The sequence below is a fragment of the Lissotriton vulgaris genome, chromosome 3_1, assembly GCF_964263255.1.
Source record: "Lissotriton vulgaris chromosome 3_1, aLisVul1.2, whole genome shotgun sequence".
Classification (NCBI taxonomy): Eukaryota; Metazoa; Chordata; class Amphibia; order Caudata; family Salamandridae; genus Lissotriton; species Lissotriton vulgaris.
This window is the reverse complement of record NC_141689.1, coordinates 237,231,174-237,254,578: the sequence shown is the minus strand read 5'-3', so window position 1 is coordinate 237,254,578 and position 23,405 is coordinate 237,231,174. Positions and strand designations below refer to the sequence as shown.

General features: G+C 44.5%; 1 protein-coding gene across 1 annotated transcript in view; it reads left to right on the top strand.

Moving 5' to 3' along the window:
• Positions 1–23,405, top strand: part of LOXHD1 (lipoxygenase homology PLAT domains 1) — a 1,115,079-nt gene that overhangs the window by 474,531 nt on the left and 617,143 nt on the right. Inside the window, exons 9-10 of the mRNA XM_086960347.1 lie at positions 17,217–17,297; positions 18,293–18,477. Of these exons, the coding sequence (XP_086816473.1) occupies positions 17,217–17,297; positions 18,293–18,477 (266 nt within the window). The remainder of the gene's footprint in view (positions 1–17,216; positions 17,298–18,292; positions 18,478–23,405) is intronic.

Sequence of the window (23,405 nt, the reverse complement as noted above, 5' to 3'; positions counted from 1 at the left end):
AGATGCCTAAATGCACCCGGGTGACAATACACTGCTGGAGGGCGGGTCCCTGCACCTGATTTGGTGGAACCACAGGCTGACGGAACTCACTCCCCTACAGCAGGGCACGTGGTTTCAGCAGCTCTCGGCACTGGAGGTTTTCCACCAGTGGGACTGTATAGGCATCACATACCTCAGAGATATTTTTAAAGGCAATATCCTGATGTCCTTTCAGGAACTAAAAGAGCACTATTCCCTGCAATTCTTTAGATTTTTTCAGGTGCAGCATGAACTGGTGATACACCTTACACCGACATCCAACTCCCAGAATATAGCCCCCTTGAGGCAAAGATACAGATGTGGTGTTTAGGAAAAGGAGCAATTGCCTCCCTTCAACAGAGATAGACCGGATGGGTGGGCGACCTTGATGATGCGGACTGCCGAGAGGCATGCCTGGCCCCTATGGAACTGGCAATGTTTGCACGACTGTGGATCATGATACAAGTAAACTACTTCCATTTGACCTATCTGTCTCTGACCCTTAAACAGCAAAGTTTTCCCGATGCCCGTCCTATCTGTGCGCGCTGTAGATTGCCTGCCGCTGAATTCTTTCATATAGCATGAAGCTGCCCCAAAGTATGACCCTTCTGGAATGGGGTGGGGCAGGAGGTCTCTGAGGTCCTATGACACACTATTGAGCTAACCCCCAAGACAACCTCCAAGAAGACCTCTTTCTGAGCCAGAGCCAGGCATCCAACCTAAGCTTTGCTCGCCCATCTCTAAGCAAAAGTGAGTATTATCTTAGGTGGTTTCTGCTCTGCCTCCACAGGCTAATATATGCTGCAGAAGATGACACTCTTGGCTAAGGCCAGACCACACATGCATGAGGACAACATATACTTTCCATTGCAGGGGGTTCTTCAGGGATGTGGCCACTGGCAGAAAATATCTCAGGTGCCTGTGCACAACATCCCGCTACCCACCTCAGCAGGTACTTTCCGAAACTTCTATTTCTGCCATTTTGTAAAGCGAGCCTACTTGGAAAGGGGATGTCCAATGAAAGTGCTGTCAAGCTTTGGCCATTAGCTGGAATAACCGTACCTATTATTCAAAGTGCCTCAAATCCACATGTCCATAGCACTAAGGACTGCAAAAGTAACATACCATTATTGCATCTTTTCTGTGGTACTCTGCTATACAGCCACTGTTCCCAACCGAGAATCACATGAACTGAGAAAGGCAGTGTGTACATAACATACCTAAATTGTGAGGTTTTAACAACAACTTCCCACAGACACCATATTATTATAGATGTCATTAGAAGACCGGAGGCCACCGCTAATAACCGTGCAATAACCTTTTGTTGCTGCCCCATGCCATGCAGCCCCTTAAAGAACAATAATACATCATAACGCATTATATTGTCCAAACTCTCTCTCTCTCTCTTACATATATAAGTATATATATATATACATACATATATATATATATATATTTAGTTACAGCAACTCAGGTAATCAGGATATCGCCTAGCCAGCGCGTGGGCCGAAGTGGGGCCAACGGTAGCCCAAATTATCCAGACACACTCCGTACTCGGACACTTCAAGTTGCTAGTGCACAAAGTGGTTTATTGGCAGGAAACAACGCGTTTCACCTTTCGGCTTGATCACGTTTGAACCATTGTAATGCTACATGCTCGTATTTATCCCGCATCCGAAGTAGACACAGGACTTTCACGCCATAGGTGTGGCAAAAGCGATCAACAATCATGGCAGCCATTCTGAAAGTTCTTAAACACTGTTCAGATTACCAGCGATCTCCGCTTTTCATAAATATATACATTTAGCACATAATTATAATGCTATATACAAAATTAATTATAAATGTCACGAAATTGTAATTTACATATATTAGAAATTCCAAAGAGGTTTCTGAAAATTTCATGGCTGAAAAAACTAACGACAATAACTTATTATCATGTGGCGCAGTAGTTACAAACGGCAATTTATCACAATCGTTTAGAATGAACAATGTAAACATTCTATTGTATTTGGTATTTGTTAGGCGCCTGTATCACCCGTAGGTCTCACAGCACCAGCGGTGGTAGAAGAGTTACAGTGGATGACTCACTCATGCCCAAAGAGCCACGTTTTCAGGAGTTTGCGAAAGCTTTTGTGATTGCGTTCATCGCGTAGCTGTATAGGAAGGGAGTTTCATGTTTCTTGACCGAGTTTGGAGAATGCTCTGATAGTTCGCACTATGGGTACAGCTAGAAGTAGTTTGCTGGATGAGGGGGTAGATCGGGCTGGCGTGTAACTTCTTAGCTTATTTGCACGGTACTTGGGTCCATTGCCACGGAGAGTTTTATGAATTATGCAGCAAGTTTTAAAAATGATCCTTTTTTTCACAGGCAGCCAGTGTAGGGCCCTCAGAGAGGGAGCTGAGCGAGAGCGAGGAGGAAGGTTGAGAACCACTCAGGCTGCTGTGTTCTGCAACACCTGAAGTTTAGACAGGTGTTCCTCTTTGCTGCCTGTGAGTAATGCATTGCCATAATCTAGACGGCTAAGGATGAGGCCTTGGACAAGGGGCATCCGAGAGGAAAGCGGAATCCACTTAAAGATTTTTTTTAGGGTTCTCAGGATGCCAAAGCTTGTGCGCACAGTGGTATTAATGTGCTCAGCCTTGGAGAGCTTGTCATCAATGATAAAGCCTAAATTGCGTGCTGAATTTTTAGGGGGCGGGGGGGGGGGGGGACAAGGGCCTAAGACCGGTGGCCACCAGTAGTTGGTCCAGACTTTGTGTGTGTTACCGAAGAGCAGGATCTCAGTTTTACTGGCATTCAGTGAAGGTGGTTGTTGGAGTAGGAGTAATTCATTGGAAGGTGTCTAGTCAGTCGCGCTAATGTCAGCCTTCTATTTGATAAAGTTATCATATTTTTAACATTACTACCACCGTAATGTCAGTGTTTCACACCTAATGGATTGTTGTATTGCCAATCATACTTCTTCAATAGCAGTTGATTTCTTCATATGTTCAACCATAATCACTTAAATAAAAGGCCATGCCCCAGTGGGCTTAATTTACATAAATTGCACTGTGCCAATTTATTCAGCCCGCCCAAGTGGGCCAATGATCCAAAATTCATGATTTCAACCTCCGGAAAACGCTGTATATTCAATTTGGTACCCTGATCAGACAGTTTCCATAATTAACCTAAAAATTTTAAAATATAAAATCAGAATGCAGACCACACAAAATCTTACTCATTACAAGTTTCATATTTCATTCTATAAAGGTGCACTGCCAGTTTGATATGGTATAATTGGATAATGTCATATGGCACAGAGGTAGGATTGGGGACTGAGAAATTATTGTAGGGTATACTTTGTGTTTCCCTTTGTATGCAGGTGCAGAAGAAGGAGGTGCGTGTTCCTTTTACGGCACGTTCCAAGGGTGGAAGGTTTGGTTGCCTTTTGATTTCCACCCTCTTTTCTTGGTCAGCAGCTTCCTCATTGTATCACTCAGTGAGTGGCTGGTGAGTCGGGGATGTGGACTGGACTATTCCTCGTTCCTGCAGTGTGTGGGTTGGGCAGGAGTCCAACAGAATAACAAGCCCACGTTATAATACACTGCCCGAACTTGGATGGACGCAGAAGGAGGAGGGGCCATGGCTGGGGCGGAAGCACCCTCCATGAATGATATAATGGGGGCCCTTGCTGCGTTACAGGCTCAAGTACAGGAATTGAGACAGGAGAACGTAGGGTTGCGACAAGAGCTGGTTGCGGTAAGGGCACAGGCACAGGTACAACCCAGAGCTCAAAATCCCGTTATACATCCGGCTACTTTCCAGTACGGGGGGGCAGGACAGAGTAATCCTGGAGGAAGTACGCCTGTGGCGATTACGGTAAACTCCCCTGTTCCTGTTCCTCTGGCCCCACCTGAACGGTTCTACGGAGACAGTGGGAAATACGGGATGTTTATGAACCAGTGTCAGTTACACTTTATGTGTAGGCCTGGTGCATTTCCTGATGACGCTGCGAAGGTAGCCTTTACTCTTTCATATCTGGCTGGTACTGCTGCCCAGTGGGCTATCCCATTAGTGGAAGGGAACAATCAGGTCTTGCGGGATTACAATGCTTTTAAAGAATTGATGAGGGGGTTGTTTGCCAAGCATGCTTTCATGCAAGCTAATGACTCAGAACTACTGAAACTCCGACAGGGTCGACAGGATCTGCTGGCATATATAGCGTCGTTTAATCGATTGATTGCAGAGACACATTGGCCAGCCGATAAGCGGACATCCTTATTCTATCAGGGTCTTAATGATGATCTGAAGGACGTGGTGTCACAAGTGGTGGATCCTCCGGAGGAGTGCGCCGCTTTCATAGACTTAGTGGTTAAATTGAATCATAGGCTATCAGAGCGACACGGTGATCGGGGTAGTTTCCAGGTTTCCCAAGGGAACTTCATAAAGACCGAAGTGAAACAGCAACCCGGTGAAGTAAAACCTGAACCAATGGAAATAGGAGGGGTCAGGGGGCCCCTTACTCCTGAAGAAAGAAAAAGACGAAGAGATAAGAACTTATGTCTTTATTGCGGACAGGGAGGTCATTTTGCAAGAGAGTGTCCCGTTAAACCATCTGGAGCAGGTTATGGCAAAAAGGTGGCATATGTACAGGTGGAAAGGCTGCCCCTAACTGTGCATAGGAGAGATCAATATGAGGTGTTGGGGGCAGTGGACTTGGCGCCCAGACATTTTGTGATTTCGGCACATCTTCTATTGGCAGAGTATCAAAGGGTGCCTGTTTCTGTGTTGTTGGATTCAGGGGCCACTGGCAATTTTATTGACATCTCCCTAGCAGAGAAACTAGGGGTGCCTTGTCAGTATAAGAAACAGCCAGAGCCGGTACGTGCGATAGACGGGACTGAGTTGACATCAGGGTGTATTACTAGACAAACTATGCCGCTACGCTTGTTATGTGACAATGGTCATTCAGAGTGCGTGGTATTCGATCTGATAGACGTGCCTTCCTTTGGCTTGGTGTTAGGGGTGCCTTGGCTCCAAGAACACAATCCTAGGATTGATTGGGTGCAACGGCTTGTCACTCTTGATTCGCATTATTGCCTGAAGCATTGCTATAGCGAGGCCAGTGAGAAGGTCCCTCCACTGTATTGTGCAGCCACGGAGGAAAACGGGGTTCCAAAACAGTATGGGGAATACGCCGATGTGTTTGATAAGGGTCGTGCTCAGAGTCTGCCACCACACCGGTCTTTTGACTGTAGGATAGACCTAGTGGAGGGGATTCCTTTGCCTTGTAGTAGAGTTTATGCTCTGTCCGAACCAGAGGAATATCTGGATGAGATGTTGGAGCTAGGTTTTATCCGTCCTTCTTCCTCACCTGTCTCTTCGGCGATCTTTTTTATCCCGAAGAAGGAGGGCACTCTGAGAGCGTGTGTGGACTACCGGACGTTAAATAAGGCTACTATTAAGAACAGGTACCCTCTTCCTCTCATCCCCGTGTTGTTGGATCAGCTCCGCAAGGCCACGGTGTTCACTAAATTGGACTTGCGTGGAGCATATCATCTGATCAGGGTGCGGCCCGGTGATGAGTGGAAGACGGCTTTTAAAACGAAACATGGGTTGTTTGAATACTGTGTGATGCCGTTCGGCTTGTGTAATGCGCCGGCGGCGTTCCAGTATTTCATTAACGAGGTCCTGAGCGAACATCTGGATAAGACAGTGATAGTTTACTTGGATGACATCCTTATCTTCTCAGAGACCGGAGTAGACCATCACACTCACGTGCAACAAGTACTGCAGAAACTGCGGGAACATCGGCTTTATGCCAAACTTGAAAAATGTCAGTTTGATAAGAAGGAGGTGGAGTTTTTGGGTTTCCTCATATCCGCTGAGGGGATACGAATGGACCCTAAAAAGATACAGGCTATATTATCCTGGCCAGTGCCTACTACGGTGAAGCACATACAGGTACTTTTAGGGTTCGCCAACTTCTACCGGCGTTTTATCGCTCACTTTTCGGATATCGTGTCACCAATGACCCGCCTGTTGAGAAAGGGGGTTTCGTTTGAGTGGTCCCAGGAGGCTCAGGATGCTTTTCGGTTATTGTTGGAGACCTTTACGACCGCTCCGGTACTGGCTCATCCAGATCCCGCGTTTCCCTTCTTTGTGGAAACGGATGCTTCCGCAAGTGCAGTAGGTGGAGTTTTGTCCCAGAGGGAGGGGGGCACGGGAGATATGCACCCTATCGCCTATTTTTCAAAGACATTGTTGCCGGCCGAACGTAATTATACAGTAGCAGAGCGTGAATTACTGGCGGTGAAATTGTCTTTTGAGGAATGGCGTCACTATCTGTGGGGGGCCCGGCATACCATCACGATCTATACAGATCACAAGAATCTGGAGTTTTTTAGATCAGCCAGGGCCTTGACACCAAGACAAATGCGATGGGTCTTGTTTTTTAATGAATACGATTTCATTATCACCTACAGACCTGCCGCTCAACAGATTAAATCGGACGCCTTGTCCCGGATTCATGTTGACCCGGAGGAAGTGAAAGCAGGGAAGGAAAACAGACCTATGCTTGATAGTAGGAGGATTGTGGGAGTAGCTTCGGTGGAAGAATTTGCTTCTAGGATAAAAGATCTGTTGCGCAATATGGATTTGGCCCCTTGGTTACAATTGTCTCAGGTAGTGGTCAGAGAGGGGTTGTTATATCAGGGGGATAGGTTGTTCGTTCCTCCCGAGTTGAGACAAAAGGTGGTGGAATGGTGTCATTCATCTTCTTTAGTTGCGCACCCAGGAATTGGGAAGACAAAGGAGTTGTGCCTGAGGTGGTTTTGGTGGGATACGGTGGCACAGGATATTCAAAAATATGTGACAGCTTGCCCTGTTTGTGCCATCAATAAACCCTCACACAGTAAGCCCTCGGGTCTTTTGCAGCCGTTGGCAGTACCCCCTTCCCCTTGGCATACAATCAGCATGGATTTTGTCACGGATCTTCCCTTGGTTTCCGGCTTCACTGCTATCTTTGTGGTTGTAGATTTGTTTACCAAGATGGCTCACTTTATACCACTCCGAAATATTCCCACAGCGAAGGAAATGGCATGGGAGTTCATGGTTTCGATAGTACGGTTGCACGGGTTACCCACAGCAGTCATCTCAGACAAGGGGGCGCAATTTGTGTCTCATTTCTGGAAGGAGCTCTGTCTGGTGCTAAAGATGGACATACGTTTGTCATCTGCGTACCATCCCCAGTCAGACGGGCAGACAGAACGCACCAACCAGACAATGGAACAGTTTTTGAGGTGCTTGACTACGTCCCTCTCGTGTGATTGGGTGATGGCCTTGCCCATAGCGGAATTCGCTTATAATAACAGTATACACTCGGCCTTGGGCATGACACCTTTCTTTTGCTCTATGGGATTTCATCCTAGAGCCCTAGCCATTCAACCCACTGGGCACATGCCAGCCATTGATGAAGTATGTAAACGATTGGGGGACATCTGGGAAGTGGCTAGGGGCAGCTTACAGGAAGCCAAGGCAGCCATGAAGGTACAGGCAGATCGTCATAGAGCTCCGGCCCCTGGTTATAAGGTGGGCGATCAAGTATGGTTGGTTTCACGTAATCTGAAACTACAGGGATCACGCAAACTACAGCCACGGTATGTAGGCCCCTTTCCCGTGATTCAGATAGTCAACCCAGTGGCGATGAAGCTGTTATTGCCCTCGGACTATAAGATCCACCCTGTGTTCCACACTTCATTGCTGAAGCCCTTTGTCCCGTCAGACCAGGTCCTGCCCCCTCCTGCCCCCGTATTAGTGGATGGCGAAGAGGAGTTCGAGGTTCAGGCCATTCTTGATTCTAGACGAAGGAGGGGTAGGTTGTATTACCTGGTTGATTGGAAGGGGTATGCCCCGGAGGATAGGACATGGGAGCCGGCTGGAGGGGTTCATGCGCCTCGGCTGGTGAGATTATTCCATAGACAGCATCCCCGTAAACCACGACCTGTGGGGAGGATTGTTGGGGGGGGGGGGTACTGTTAGGATTTGGTCCCCAGTCCTCTTTTGTTGACCATGTCCAATACCATCACATGACACACTAGTAGCTTAAAAAGGAGTCCTACCCTTATGTCCATGCTTGTTATTGCTACCTGTGGGTTCCTGCATCCTGGCTCCTGAGTTTCCTGTTGACTGCATCTGTCTTTTCACGGGCTCGTGTAGAGACTTGGATATTCCCCTTTTTTCTTTCTTAAACTTTCATCCCCCTCCTTGTTTAGTTCCTAGTCCTGGTGCTTCGTTTCTTGTAATTTCCCATTCCTGCCCGTCCCTTTCATTAGTGAGTTTCCTGTTTAGTTAGACGGTAGTTAGCGTCCGTTAGTTTAGTTCCCGTTCCCTCCCTATTTTTTGTGCTTTGTCCGTATTGGGCGACTTGTTCGCCGGCATTCAGGGGCTCCTGTTTGTTGATTACCGCTCTCCGGTTACGGAGACGTGGTGAAGGATTTAGTGATTCGCGCGCATTGTTTTTTGTGCACAACCCGTCCGCCTCATTATAGGCGGAAGTGACGTTTTCGTCGACTCCGCGAGAGAAACCCGGCTGGGTTTTTCTCTTTTTTGAACAACATAGAGCGGAATAGACAACGCGTCTTGGAAGTCTTTTTACCCCCATTCCCGAGACCACATCCGACAGGGGTTTTTTACATGCCAAAAGACGTGGTGTGTTTTTTACCCTGTAATCCCCTACTTTGTTCCAAACCAAACACCCTTACAAGACGAGCAGTCTGGCACTGCATTTACCTAAGAGAAGTTATCTTGGTTAAGAGTTCCTTTTGACTGACAACTCCTTGAAGCCAATCCTGCTCACGCTATTGGTAAGTGTATGTGATATGGTATAATTGGATAATGTCATATGGCACAGAGGTAGGATTGGGAACTGAGAAATTATTGTAGGGTATACTTTGTGTTTCCCTTTGTATGCAGGTGCAGAAGAAGGAGGTGGGTGTTCCTTTTACGGCACGTTCCAAGGGTGGAAGGTTTGGTTGCCTTTTGATTTCCACCCTCTTTTCTGGGTCAGCAGCTTCCTCATTGTATCACTCAGTGAGTGGCTGGTGAGTCGGGGAAGTGGACTGGACTATTCCTCGTTCCTGCAGTGTGTGGGTTGGGCAGGAGTCCAACACAGTTCCTCACTTGAATTTAAACCATTCGGGGTCATACAGTTGAAGTCAATTATATATCTTGACTCTAGTTTGCGCAAGGCTAACTCTTTGTTACCTCCTCTAATCCCCAAATCAACCATATCAATGACCACCATCCTCAATAAGCTCTCATTTTGAAAATGACAGTCAAAGAAATGACGTGCTGATTGACTGATTGTTGTTTTTGATCGCACGTACATGCTCCATCACTCTTTTCTTTGCGCGATGTATTGTGCTGCCCACATACCATTTGTTACATGGACAGATCAATACATAGACACAGTACACAGTGTTACATGTCAGTGATTTGCGAATTACAAACTCTCTGTCGGCCTTGGGGATATTCAAAGTTTCCAATCCACACTTTTGCGGCAGGCTTTGCAGCTCCTACAGCATTTAAAATCTTCCTTACTATTGCTTTTGTTCTTACTAGTCACAAGGTCAGCTTAGATCATCTCTCAAAGATTTGCATTTCCTAAAAGTGATTTGTGGGTTCTCATTTATATACGGTTTCAGATGTTCGCCTGTCAAAAGAACATGCCAATGTTCTTGAAAGGTCTTTATAATTTCATGAGCCTGTCCTGAGAAGGTGGTCACAAATCTCACCTTATCTTCCTTTTCATCTATCCTATTCGGATGAAGTAGCTCATTCCTCACAGTAGCATCTACCCTGTTACAAGCAGGTTTGATAGTGATACTCTTAAAACCCTCGCTCCTTGAAGCGAGTACACATAGTTTCTTTCTCAAGCTGGTAGGCAGCTTCGGTGCTGCAGTTCCTCTTAGCCCGGAGCAGCTCACCATAAGGAATGCTGTCCACCAGGTTACGAGGATGAGCTCTTTTCACACTTAAAATACTGTTAGATGTTACTGCCTGTCCCTAGATCTCAACTTGGGCATCAAAAATTCAATTGATGTTTTGCTGACATGTTCCGTAAATACCAAATTACAGTTGTTTTTGTTTAGTTTGCCCACAAATCTCTTAGCTGTCTCTACACTGCCGTGCCACACCACAAAAATATCATCAATGTACCAAAGCCACAGTACTACTTCGTTGTTGAATTCCTCCTTCTGCGTGCACACCTGCTCCTCCCACCAGCTCATGAATAGGTTGGCATAGCTGGGGGCGAAGCAGGTGCCCATCGCTGTGTCCTGCCAATAAACCACTTTGTGCACTAGGAACTTGAAGTGTTCGAGTACGTCTGTTGAACCAACGGAGTGTGTCTGGATATACATATGATCAAGCTCCGCCTGCGAAACGTCTCAAGGAGAGCACTTGCTCGATTTATGCTGCAATTAAATCATCACTGCAACACGATTTACGGTGTGATGGCGTTTCCTTAATCATCGTCTGAAGTGATTTCAAGGGAGAGGTGGTCTGCACCTGTTTGTGTCCGCGCTGACAGCGGTCAGGATTTTTCTCCATATATATACATATATATACAGTGCATGCAGTCATCATCCTCTTTTATTAGCTGCTCCCTTACAGATAAGTACTCCTGCTATTTATTTGTCTGTTGATAATTATGTTTTATTGTTTGGGCCATATCTGGTTTTATTGATAACCCTTCCAACTTATGGTTAAATCTGGTGTGAATTTAGGGTTAGAAGTTAACCTCTTTCAACTGGGTTTGTTTAATAGTATTTAGTGCATTGCTGATGACTGCTTTCATTTTGCTGGGCATGTTTGTTGTCATCAGGCCAGGTTCCCGACCTGCCACCGGCCTCGTAGTCCCCTGATCGGCTTCTCTGCCGGTAGTCAAACTACTCCCTGCTGGCCCAGCTGTTTATAAGCACCTGCTTGATCCTTAGCTCTGCGATCACCGGCCCTCAGCGATTGCGGGGCGGTGCCTTTCCCTCTGCGGCCTGATTATATTTATTTAGAGCCGTAAGAGAGCTTATTTCTATTGGCCTAGTTAAGGTACTTTTTAGCAGAGACTGAATGAATTAGAGAGTTTGGATAACTATTTATATTCATACTCTGACCCTAAAAAGGCTTACAATTTGTTATATTGTTGACATTCTAGTTTTACAGCAGGAATCTAATAATGGATGCGTCCATTCCCAGGTTCATTCTGCTGTTTAACTAGTGGGGGACTATACGAAGACATTTCTGGAGAAGGAACTAAGATCCTCTGTGAGGGAAGCAGTGGATGCTGCACTTGCAAAGAGGAGGAGGGGCGCTCCTTCAGAGGAAAAGTATTTGTACTTGTTTGAGAGAGACTCCCCTTCTACCTCTCATGCCCATAAGGCATTCCCAGAAGATGAAGCATCTTGAGAAGGCACAAACCAACGCATATGGTGCTGGTAGCCTCAGCGCCACACAGTCTCTTGTGATTGTGAAGTTGTCTGTTATGTTTATTTTCCGGCAAGACAGTGTTTCTGGTTGCTGTTACTTCAGCAGGATATGTCTGTGAGCTGCTGACTCTGAGGATTTGCCAACCATTCACATGATTCTTCCCAGACAATCTAGTCCTTAGACCTAAAGCTGCTATCCCCCGAAGTTGGTTACCCATTTAAGGAGGGTCAGTCTATCACCCTCCCACCTTTTAACGTCCACCCCATCAAACAAAGACGAGTAACTTTTCCATCGGCTTGACCCCAGACTTGTGATTAGTTATTATATAGATCTCACCCAGGAATTCAGGTCTAATGACCTGTTCTACGTAGGGCAAGTAAGGCGGTCTAAAAACGTATTCTTTCCCACTGGATGCTATTGTGCATTAAGCTGTGCTATGCCCTTGCGAAGAAGGGGTCACCTGAGGGAATCCAAATCCATTCCACCTGTCCAGCATCATCCACTGAAGCCTTAGCTAGAGGTGTTGCATTTTGCAGAGTGGCTAGATGAACTTTCTGTCACACCTTTGTCAAGCACTACTGTTTGAACTCAGAAGTGTGAAAGGATGGCCATTTCACTCAATTTGTCTTTCAATATTTCCTCATATGATCATCCTTTTAGACCCTCTGACTGGTGTGTGTTCTGCTTTGAAATCTATTAAAGATGTCAGGAATCAGCAGTTACACGTATCCGTCAGAAGAAAAAGCTACTTACCTTTGGTAACAATATTTCTGGTGAATAGTCTATCTTCTCCCTGTTCTGAAGAAAGTTCATAGGGCTGTATTAAGGTTCCAAATTAGCTTGCTGCATTGCTAAATCTGCTGATAACTTCCTTATTTCTGTTAAAAACAGCCAAGAACTGACATCAAGATGTCGAGGTGGGTGCTATATGACTGTAGTGACATTACTGCTACTCCATTTCCAGCTTTGAGATGAAGCCGGCACACCCTACTAACACAGGAGACCTAGACCAGACGTTTCTAGATCAAATCTGGTGCCTTAGATATTCAAGAGGTGAGGAATTTGCAGGTAGATAGAGTAGTCACCAGAAAGATTATAAGCAAATATAACCACCTTTTTCCTTGAGGTAGCTGATGTGCTGGATGGTAGGAGGACATGTCAGGGAGCCGTGAGCCTTGTGCTGTTGTGGTGGCTTGTAATTTTGAAAGTTTGAGCCTAGATTGTTTTACCCACCCAGACGAAGTCTTTCATGCCACAATGGATCATTTACAGCATAGCAGATAGAATCAGACAGGTGGCATACCTCACAGGCAAATAAATCTTGGGATGACTCATCTTAATTACCTGTTCTCTCTCCTATAGAGAAAGTTGTAATAAGGACTGCAGAGGAAAATGATTTTCTGTCTTGAGTATGAAGGGCTGTAAATTGCCTGGTATCATGTTCTTTAGTGCCTGCATTGATCAGAGCACCTAGGTACTTCATGTTGGTTGTCAACCATGTGCGGCCATGATTGCAAGTGGACGCGCTTATCAACTGGAGTATTTCACTCTTATCACAATCAAATTGGATGAGAGGCAACATATAGAAACAGAACAACGTGTGAACATTCAATGAGACGACATATTCAAATGCTGTTATTCGTCTTTTATTTTCAGCTGTGCAAAGAATGCAGATGATGAAACCAGCCAAACCGTTTCACCTAAACATGGGCTTCTTCAGGGCAAAAAATGTTAATGGTAGATACGATCCTTCAATGGTCGTATATTTAACAGTGACAATTGTAAGTTCTGATTAAGAAAATTTGTTTTTTATGGGAAAGCTCTCCAGTAGGAGGAGGATTCTCGCAGAGTATAGCTGGAATCCCGTATCAATCGCGACGTGTCTGTGGAGCCGTGTTCGGAGAGCATCTTTCAGGCAGTGTAGTTGGCGCAAAAGTTAACTCTGTATCCAGAAAATGTGGAGAACGCGGCAACTATTGAAATTAATGCTAGTATCAAAGTATTTGGGTATTTGAGTGTGAGCAGTACATCCTATGCTTACAGCATCAATTTGGGCTGCCCTGCTATTGTGTCTATGTCAGTGATGATATCTGTTTGTCTTATTGCTGCTGCTAATGATTCCAGTGCAATAAGGAACAATAAGTGGGACAATGAGCATCCCTGTAATAAACTTATACAAAAACCATTTGCTAAGTAAACAAGCATTAGCAAAACCATAAGGTCAGCAGCCAACTCTAGACTTACTGTCTTTACCAAAGTTTGTTCTAGTTTCCTGCCAGGGACCTTCATGCTTTGCATTGCTGATCAAGTCAATAAAGCTCAGTAATATATGTCCCACTGTAATTAGAGCCTGGTGGCCCAGCAACTCTTTAGTAAATGGGCTGACAGGGCAGGGTTTTCTGGATGTAGAGTCAGCTGAGGCGCCTCTGTCAGAAACCTTGATGTCCCCCCACCTCTAAGGCCCCCGGCTGGCCCCAGTCTCCATAGATCAGAGCAACGTGGCAGAGTCGCAATTGATGGTCTTCCATCTCACCTGCCTTCCCCTGCCTGCTTCCTCAGAATCCTGATAGGCGAACAACGGTGGGTGATGCCCTGCCTGTGTCAAATGTTGTCTTCCCTGTCAGTCTGCAGAGGACCTCAGCTGGCAGGGGGATTCCAGGCCATGCTGATGCTGCAGCTCAAGAGAGTTTATCTGCACCGCACATGCTTTAGAGTGGAGGAGTGCCAGGACATCAGGCATTCTTTCCATTTTTATGTGGACAGGGGTAGAATGGGAAATGACGAGAGCATCTTATATGTGGTTGGTAGGACACAGGTATTGGTAACTATGCATGTGCATGCAGCACAGGGTAAGTGGGCTGAGACTGGTGAGACCGTATTTTATAAACCTTCGCATGACTGCTCTACTTCTGATTTGAGGAATATTTGGGATATATGTATCTAACATAACATTGCAGACGTGTTACTAAATAAAGGGGATGTTGTGGATGGGTACGGCAGAGAGCCATTAGTGTGAATGACTAGATTCTAAATCCATTAATTCGCTGTTATGACGTAGCAATAGTTGTTAACAAAAGCTGGTACCCACTGTTGCTACACCATAAAGGAATTCCAGGCTGTGCTAGCGGGGGCTCTCTTAGAGCCTGCAAGAGCAGTGCACCAAAGCAGGGAGCACAGCTGCTGGAGGAGTGTGAGTGGAAGGCCCAGACAGTAGTGGGGGTTGGTGGCAGGAGGCCAGGTTTTCTTTTTAACATTTGAGATATGGGGAGGGGCTATGTTATGTGTGGCTCCCCATAACTTCTCTGTCCCTCTGTAGCAGTTGAAAAAAAGGGCAGATCATTTTTGAGGCCATACATAACGGGAAAGAGAATTTCTGGATGTTTTTCACCTCGAGGTTCTGAATAACATCACATACAACTTGGGCTTCCCTCTCGTTGCCTATCTGATGTCACTCAGAATCCCTCGGTAAAAAACCTTCCCGTAATTTCCATGGAGTTCTGAGTGAAACCCAAGAAAACTCAGTCTTTGGAGTATTTGTCTATTTGATATTTCTTTGAACACTTTGGTGAAAAGTATGCTCTTATTCACTATTCTCCATCTATAATCCTATATGCAGGTGTAAAATAAGGGCAGTACAATCGCCCTAATAATATAACTTGTTTTAGTTGAAATAAAAAGTCTTGATAATCATTCTTCACAATGTGAAACTGGCATCTATGCAATAACAAATGGCTGAATATTCAATATGGGTAGAGGAACACATTTCTAGCACGAAAAAATACTCCAGTGGACCACGTAGTGGTCAGTTGAGTAATTATAAAAAACTGTACCTGTGATCTAGAGAGAAAAGGGTAGGGGCGATAAGACTAGTGATACTATAAGGTTGTGACTAGCGCAACCACGTGTGTGGGGGAAACAACTAGCTTATTTATATTACCCTCACACACCCTAGTGGTGTCATGCTTCATCATCGGGTCACCCCGACCCCTACAAGTCGGGGTGGGCTCGACCACAGTGTTGGGAAGCTCTTCTGATATTTTCAAGGAGGGGGCTTTACGTAAGATAAAATCACCCAGATATATACCTGGTGTCCCTTTATTTTGGGGTCTATCCGAGAAGTTAAAAATACTGTATAAAAATTATTTATACAATTGGGTCATTACAGGGTATTATGGTCCTAAGACCCTAGTGCCAACATGTTTCAGTCCAGCGTGGCCATGAAGGTCCGGGACTTTCTTCAGGGCAATAGCAGCCCCCTATGTGAAATGAGAGGATGGGATTCCCTATCCTAACAATGTAATGAGGGCAGAGTAGCTGCTCCTCAGTGTATAAAATGTGCTGTGTGTATCAACTGCCAGGCTGCGTCCAAATAGGGAAGTCGGCTTGCTGCACAAAGGACCGGGAAACATGTAGGTGGTCTTCAATTGAAGGTCTCACCCTGCTTTTTCCCTATCGGTTCCGGTCCTCGGCTTTCGTTCAGGGCCAATAGGGAAAAAGTAGGGTGAGACCTTCAATTGAAGACCACCTACATGTTTCCCGGTCCTGTGTGCAGCTAGCCGACTTCCCTAATTGGACGCAGCCTGGCAGTTGATACACACAGCACATTTTATACACTGAGGAGCAGCTACTCTGCCCTCATTACATTGTTAGGATAGGGAATCCCATCCTCTCATTTCACATAGGGGGCTGCTATTGCCCTGAAGAAAGTCCCGGACCTTCATGGCCACGCTGGACTGAAACATGTTGGCACTAGGGTCTTAGGACCATAATACCCTGTAATGACCCAATTGTATAAATAATTTTTATACAGTATTTTTAACTTCTCGGATAGACCCCAAAATAAAGGGACACCGGGGACCTATCTGGGTGATTTTATCTTACGTAAAGCCCCCTCCTTGAAAATATCAGAAGAGCTTCCCAACACTGTGGTCAAGCCCACCCCGACTTGTAGGGGTCGGGGTGACCCGATGATGAAGCATGACACCACTAGGGTGTGTGAGGGTAATATAAATAAGCTAGTTGTTTCCCCCACATACGTGGTTGCGCTCGTCACAACCTTATAGTATCACTAGTCTTATCGCCCCTACCCTTTTCTCTCTAGATCACAGGTACAGTTTTTTATAACTACTCAACTGACCACTACGTGGTCCACTAGAGTATTTTTTCGTGCTAGAACTCTTTGGGAGGACATATTCCGGTACTCCCTCTCTTACCCTCCGGGCTACTGGGTCACTCCAGTGCCTAATTGTGTTATTGTAGAGGAACACAGTCACAAAATTAAATACTATAATATTATGTGCTGTCTACAATATCTTCAACTTAATGTCAATGCAGTGATGGTTTTCTGATGTCCGCGGGTGCTGCCTAAGAAGATGACCGCTACCTTTTATTGTTGATATCAGTTGTGTTGAATAAAAGAAACCATTTTGGAAGTGCTATGGAATGAGGCGCAAGGTTTGCATCTACTTGAGCCTGTATTGCATTTCTTCCAAAATTTGTTGTATGAACGTTTCTGACACTGTGCTGGCACACCTGTCAACTCAAGATAATTCCAGTCTATTTATTACAAATCAGGCAAACAAGTGGAAAACCTTCAAAATTATAGGTATAAAAAACAGATACTAAGACAATTGAATATTTTTTTGATGTCCTTAGGGTTGACAGGTCTGCAATATCTGGACAGTGGTGCTGGTCTGTGTCTAATGCTTATTTGGATGTATATTTGCAGGAGTAGGACAGCCTTTGAGAGGACGAAAACGGATGTGTTCCGGGTTAAAACGAATAATGTTGGACCATTGAAAAAAATAAGGTACAGTTACTATGTATTAGATCTAGAATCTAGAAACAAAATGCTGTCTTTATTGATGAAAGCACAGGATATTTTATATTTGGACATTAAAAATAGAGCAAGGGCTATGGGTTTGAAGGCTTTTTAATCTTCACAAGTGAACAATATTCTCCAGGGGTACAAAATCTTGTAGATTGCAAAACAAAAATAATACAATACATACTGTTTTTAAGCAACTGAATTTGCTTCTATGCTTTTCCTTATAGATTCTTGAAGCATCCAATGGTCAACTGCAATCTTCTCTCAAATTTTTATATACACATTCCCCAAACTTTACTCTGAGACAGATTAACAACCAAGTCAAGATCTCGTCTGGTTGTGTGGTGTCTTTCCCACGTGTATACCTCAGTCTCTAATTTTCTGTTCTTCCACAAACCCTCACGTGGGCCTCTATTTTAGGTTTCTTAATTCTCTGGTGATGCCAAATATGATAGCTATTAAACCCATCTGCCATCTTTCCCTGTCCTTGCTATTCTATGACAAATTTCATTTGAGCAAAAGGCACATTATACTTTGTTCCTTTATTATGATATAGTGACAACAGTCCTCCAAATAAAGCAACAATATTAATATTAAGTGCATAGTCAATATACTACAGGAAGTATTTTTTTTACCAAGTATTAGAGTTTTTTTGTGAACAGTATGCCTGGACTCCATACCTATCTGCAAATTATGTTATGTTTTCAAAGAACATTCTTCACTATTAGGAATAGTATAACCTTCAATTTGTTAATTTGACTTAAAGCTAGGAGAAGACAGGTTTTTATCTGTCTCTGGTACATTGTCACTTGTACTATTTGGTTAGGTTTTAAGGAGCGAGGAGTGGGAACACGTATGAACCTGTTCATAATAAATAACTGAAGGATGTTGTTCACCAGTAATTTTAATGTATTGCAGACTTTTGATGACCAATAAAACTTGGATGGTAACGTTATGTATCTTTTAATTCACAATAGAATTGAGCATGATAACACAGGCATGAATGCAAGCTGGTTCCTGGATCGCGTGGTCGTGACTGACATGAACAGACCTCACCTCCGCTTCTACTTCTCTTGTAACAATTGGCTGAGCAAAGAAGAGGGTGATGGACTTTTTGTGCGAGATCTCCTCGGCAGCCTCAATCCCATGGATGTTCCCAAAAGTAAGTATTGCATGCTGCAGTGCAGTGTAGGCATCTCACAACATTAGTCGTGTAGGTCATATCTGCAGTAAAACTTTACACACATTAATGGTACCTACAGCCTTGATGGGCTGTCGTAAAAAATAGTTTGAAACCCAAGGCAAGTGAATCTTCATTTACTTTTGTAAAGGAGATTGCAGATTGTTCTACAGAATGAGGAGACATATTTTTTAAGTATTAAAACTAGACACGTATGATAGCTCAGCTTCCTAAACTGCTATTTAACATATATTTTCTCACAGTCTTGGTAAATGCGATGTAAAACTCTCATCTTATAATGTTTGTCATTACTGACATTGTGGCTTAACATCTATTCACTATAGGTTTGTAACTGTCTCCTTTTACATACATTCGTTATAATCACTTTAAGTAAAGTTTTGACATTGACCTTATGTTTCAAAAAAGACAGATTTTGCTATCTGTCTGTGGACCCAAACATCTCATTTCCTACTAATAAAGAATTTGCCATGTTGTCTTCAGACTCATAACCCTTAGTATTGCTTTTAAACCTCAAATTAACAACCATCGAAGACAAGTAGTTTATTTTGACAACAGTTTTGTGATTTGGCTACATTTTCTGACCACTTGACATTCAATAATCTATGTACGCTGACTATGTCATGGCGTTCTGTAGAGCATCCTTCCCAGTAAGGCAGAGGACAACTAAATGACTGGTATTGAATCAGAATGTCTAGATTTTAATATTGACCTAACCAAAATATCGATTACCACATTATTGTGAAGCTAAGTATATACAAGCGTGCTATTTGTAACTCGCAGTTAAGCACTGTATAGCATATATCTTCAAGATACTTAGATGTGAGTTAACAATAGCAAATGTATTCTTACTTATGTGTACTTACATGCACAAAATAGAGGTAGTCTGTATATTGTTCTTGAAATTCTGAACTCTTTTGTCTGAGACACTAGTCTGTATCTTTCACATAACCTTGGCTACAATTAAGTCAATTGTTTTGTTCATTTCTACACTCAAATCATATCAAAACATGCCATCATCCCAGTCACTATCCCTGTACTAATTCTTATTCAAATTTGTATACTTATTCTAATCATTATCTTTATCCTACCTTATACTAATCCTATTCTAATCCTAATCCTTTTCCCCATCCTAATCCTGTTCCCTCTTCCCATCTCTATCTTTATCTTGATCCTCAACCTCACAATCATCTTTATCCTTATATACCCTTAAATTGGCTCGTTGATATGCTAGAGATTGACCTCTTCTCTGCAGTCATTGTGGATCTGAGGACAGCCCACTTTACAATATCTGCTGAATCAGAAAACAATGCTTGTCTTTTCCTTCTAAAACCCTGGTTGTAGTTTGCACTTCTTTCCCGGAAGCCCAGGGTGCCAAGTTTGAATGAATTAATTCTCTTGACTACGACAGTGTAGTTCGGCTCTTAGTTAGGTAAACTCTTACTACTTGTTCACATCACAAATCACTTTAATATTCTGATTTTGGATACATTGGGCTCTCTTTGCTATACCCAGAAACAGTAGAAGGGCATAGGCCTACTTTGTGATCACTACCATTGTTAGTAATTTCACTTTCTAAAAGGCTGTCTGGAATAGAGGATGATCTACATCAGTTGTTAGCTGCTGGAGCTAACTATGTCAGAGATTTGGTAATCCATGGTTAGATATGGATTTAACTGAACATGATGTTTTAACAATCCAACAGTTAGGTCTATGGAGCTGAAGATTCTCTTAGTTCAGTAAGGGTAATTTTGCTATGCCCTATCCTATCCTTGTGCATATCTCCTGAAGGTTGTTATGGATACAGTCCTCCGATAACTCTCTAGAGCCTAGATGCAGTGGCAGCTGCGTTTTTCCCATGTATATTTGGAAATTCAGATTATACAATCTGAAAAAGTCTATCAGTGGTATCATCTAGCTGTTACTTAAGAGACACACATATATTGTCACTGAATACAGACTCTGGAGTAAGTACCCCTACTTTATTAGAGAACTCCGTCTACTTGGGCATGTTTTTAGAGACCTGACATAATTTGGAAGAGTACAGGTGTGTTTCTGCACAACCCCCAATATGGCTGTGTCGCCTGCCATAAACCCCAATCTGACAGTTTTCAAACTAACCCTTAAGTAATCCAGTAACTAAGGTTTCCCATTTATGTCATTTCACTTTAATCATCATGGGTCTCACCCCAACTCCTAAAGGTTGGGGTGGGCTCAACCATATTTCAGGGAGCACTTAAAGGTATTGTGCATGGGGCGTACCATTAAAGATAACATTTCTCACCCACTCCTAAAGAATCCTTTAATAGTGGAGTGGGAGGGAAGGTTAAAATATATACAAATGGGTATCAGGATGTGATGGTCCTATGAGTCTAGATTCAGCACCAACATGTTTCAGCCCCCCTTACCTGGCCTAAATAAGTCCTGGGCTTTCGTCAAGGTGGGATGTACTCCATTTCCAACGCAGTGGAACAACTTGCCCCCTCATCCCTGCGCTATGTAGCGCGCCGTAAGCCTACGGCACCTTGGTTTTCCGATCAGCTGAGACTCTTGAGACAAGGATGTAGGAGCAGTGAGAGAAACTGGAGGAAATCCTGGGACCCCAATGATAGAGAGGCTCACAAATCTGCGCTGCGGGCTTACAAACGGAGAGTGGTAATAGAGAAGCAGCAATACTTCTCCAATCTTACCAGCTCCCTCTCCTCTTCTAGGGAGCTCTTTAAAATTGCCGACACCTTATGCTCCCTGCAACTCCCTGACCCCGTAGTTAGCTCGCAAGAACTTTGCAATAATATCTCTGACTTCTTTCATAATAAAATTCACGACATTCATGTCTCTCTGGAAGCCCATTGCCTTGCTCTTGATCAAAACATCCCTCCTGTTATATCCAGTCTCGATTCGCTAGGCAAAGATCCCTCCCGCCTACTCACGGAATTTCCATCTTTATCCCACGAAGCACTGAATCTACTACTGGACAGGACCAAATCGGCTTCTCCCCTTGATCCGATACCTTTGAAAAAACTGAAGGAATGCAGACATAGCCTTCTTCCCCCCATGCTTGAGGTTATGAACAAGGCTATTACCCAAGGATCTTTCCCCCCGGTATGGAAGAAGGCAATTGTGAAACCTCTTCTTAAGAAACCGTCCCTTGATCCGGCCATGTTGAAAAACTTTAGGCCAATCTGCCTTCTCCCAGCTCCCGCTAAGATGCTTGAGGCGCATCTGAACTTTCATCTGTCCTCCTTCCTCGACTCTTCTGAATACCTGGATAACACCCAACATGGTTTCAGAAAACACCACAGCACAGAGTCCGCTCTCACTTGCGTGGTCGATAACATCTGACGCAAAGTGGACTCTGGCCAAACCACGGTCTTGGTTCTGTTGGACCTCACGGCCGCGTTCGACACCCTGTCCCCCGCCATTCTTACATCTCGGCTGAGGGAAGCTGGTGTCATGGGACCGGCCCTGAGTCTCCTAAATTCCTTCTTGACTGAAAGGGAGCAGAGAGTGATGCTTGGGAACCACCTCTCCCCTGCCAAGTCATTGCAGTGTGGGGTGCCACAAGGGTCGGCCTTAAGTCCGACCCTGTTTAACATCTACGTGGCCCCCCTGGCAAGACTAGTTAGATCTCAGGGGATGGAGGTGGTGTCCTACGCAGATGACACTCAGATCATGGTGTCACTAGCCCACACCTCTGTTAGTATATCTGCCGCCAGTTTCAGGGTATGCATGCAGTATGTGGCAGACTGGATGACTATAAATTCCCTCAAACTGAATAGCGAAAAAACGGAGGTGTTGATCTTTGGGAAGGACCAAGACGTGTGGTCTAGTGAGTGGTGGCCCTCCTCTCTTGGCATCTGCCCCACTCCCTCCCAATCTGCCAGAAATCTTGGTGTAATATTTGACACCTCGCTTTCTATGTCCCTACAAGTTAACAGGACCGTGGCCACCTGCTGGGGTGTGATCAGGATACTCAATAAAATCCGCGGGTATCTCTCCCCCCAGGCGCGCAAACAGGTTGCAGTCGCCCTGGTGGGCTCGAGGCTAGATTACTGCAACCCCCTGTACATGGAAGCCAATAAAAGCCTGATACATCGACTGCAGATTGTGCAGAATGCTGCAGCACGCTTTGTCTTGGATCTTCCGAAAGCCTCTTCCGCCACCTCAGTCAGGAAGGACCTTCATTGGCTTCCTGTGCAGCACAGAATCTCCTTTAATATTCTGTGCCTAGCCTACAGAGCATTGAAGGAAGGTCCCTCTAGTGCTATTGGTTCTCTTCTAATGCGCTATATCCCTACAAGAAGCCTTCGCTCTGCGGGATTATGTCAACTGGTGGTTCCCCGTGTCAAACTTGTTAGATGGGGAGCCAGAGCTTTCTCTGTGGTTGCCCCGCAGCTTTGGAATTCCATCCCCATTGAAATAAAAACTCTCCCTTCAATAGAGTCGTTTAAAAAGGCTCTCAAAACCTGCTTCTTTAAGAAGGCCTACCTATGAGAGAATAGGACTGTGGGGGGGGTACTAGCTTCTGCATGTTACTTAGGCGCCTTGACGCCCACTGGGCTAAGTTTGCGCAATATAAGAACAGTTTCATTCATTCATTCATGTAATGAGGTTACTTCCCCCAGAGACTTGAGTGCATATACGCTATTTGTCTAGTGCACTTCTAAGTGTTAAAAATTAGAACAAGGTTAATACTTGGGCAGAAAAAGGAAGAGATAATATATATTAGTTATTATGTACAATTTTACTGAATTGAATCACCATCCTCACACGATCCCCCCTGGAGCCATTGTTGTGATGGAGTCGAGGTTTCAGCCACACCCCAATTTTTTTTAATATCAAACACCATGCTGCTGTGGTTAAATCGTATGTACTTCACGTTTACCATGCCA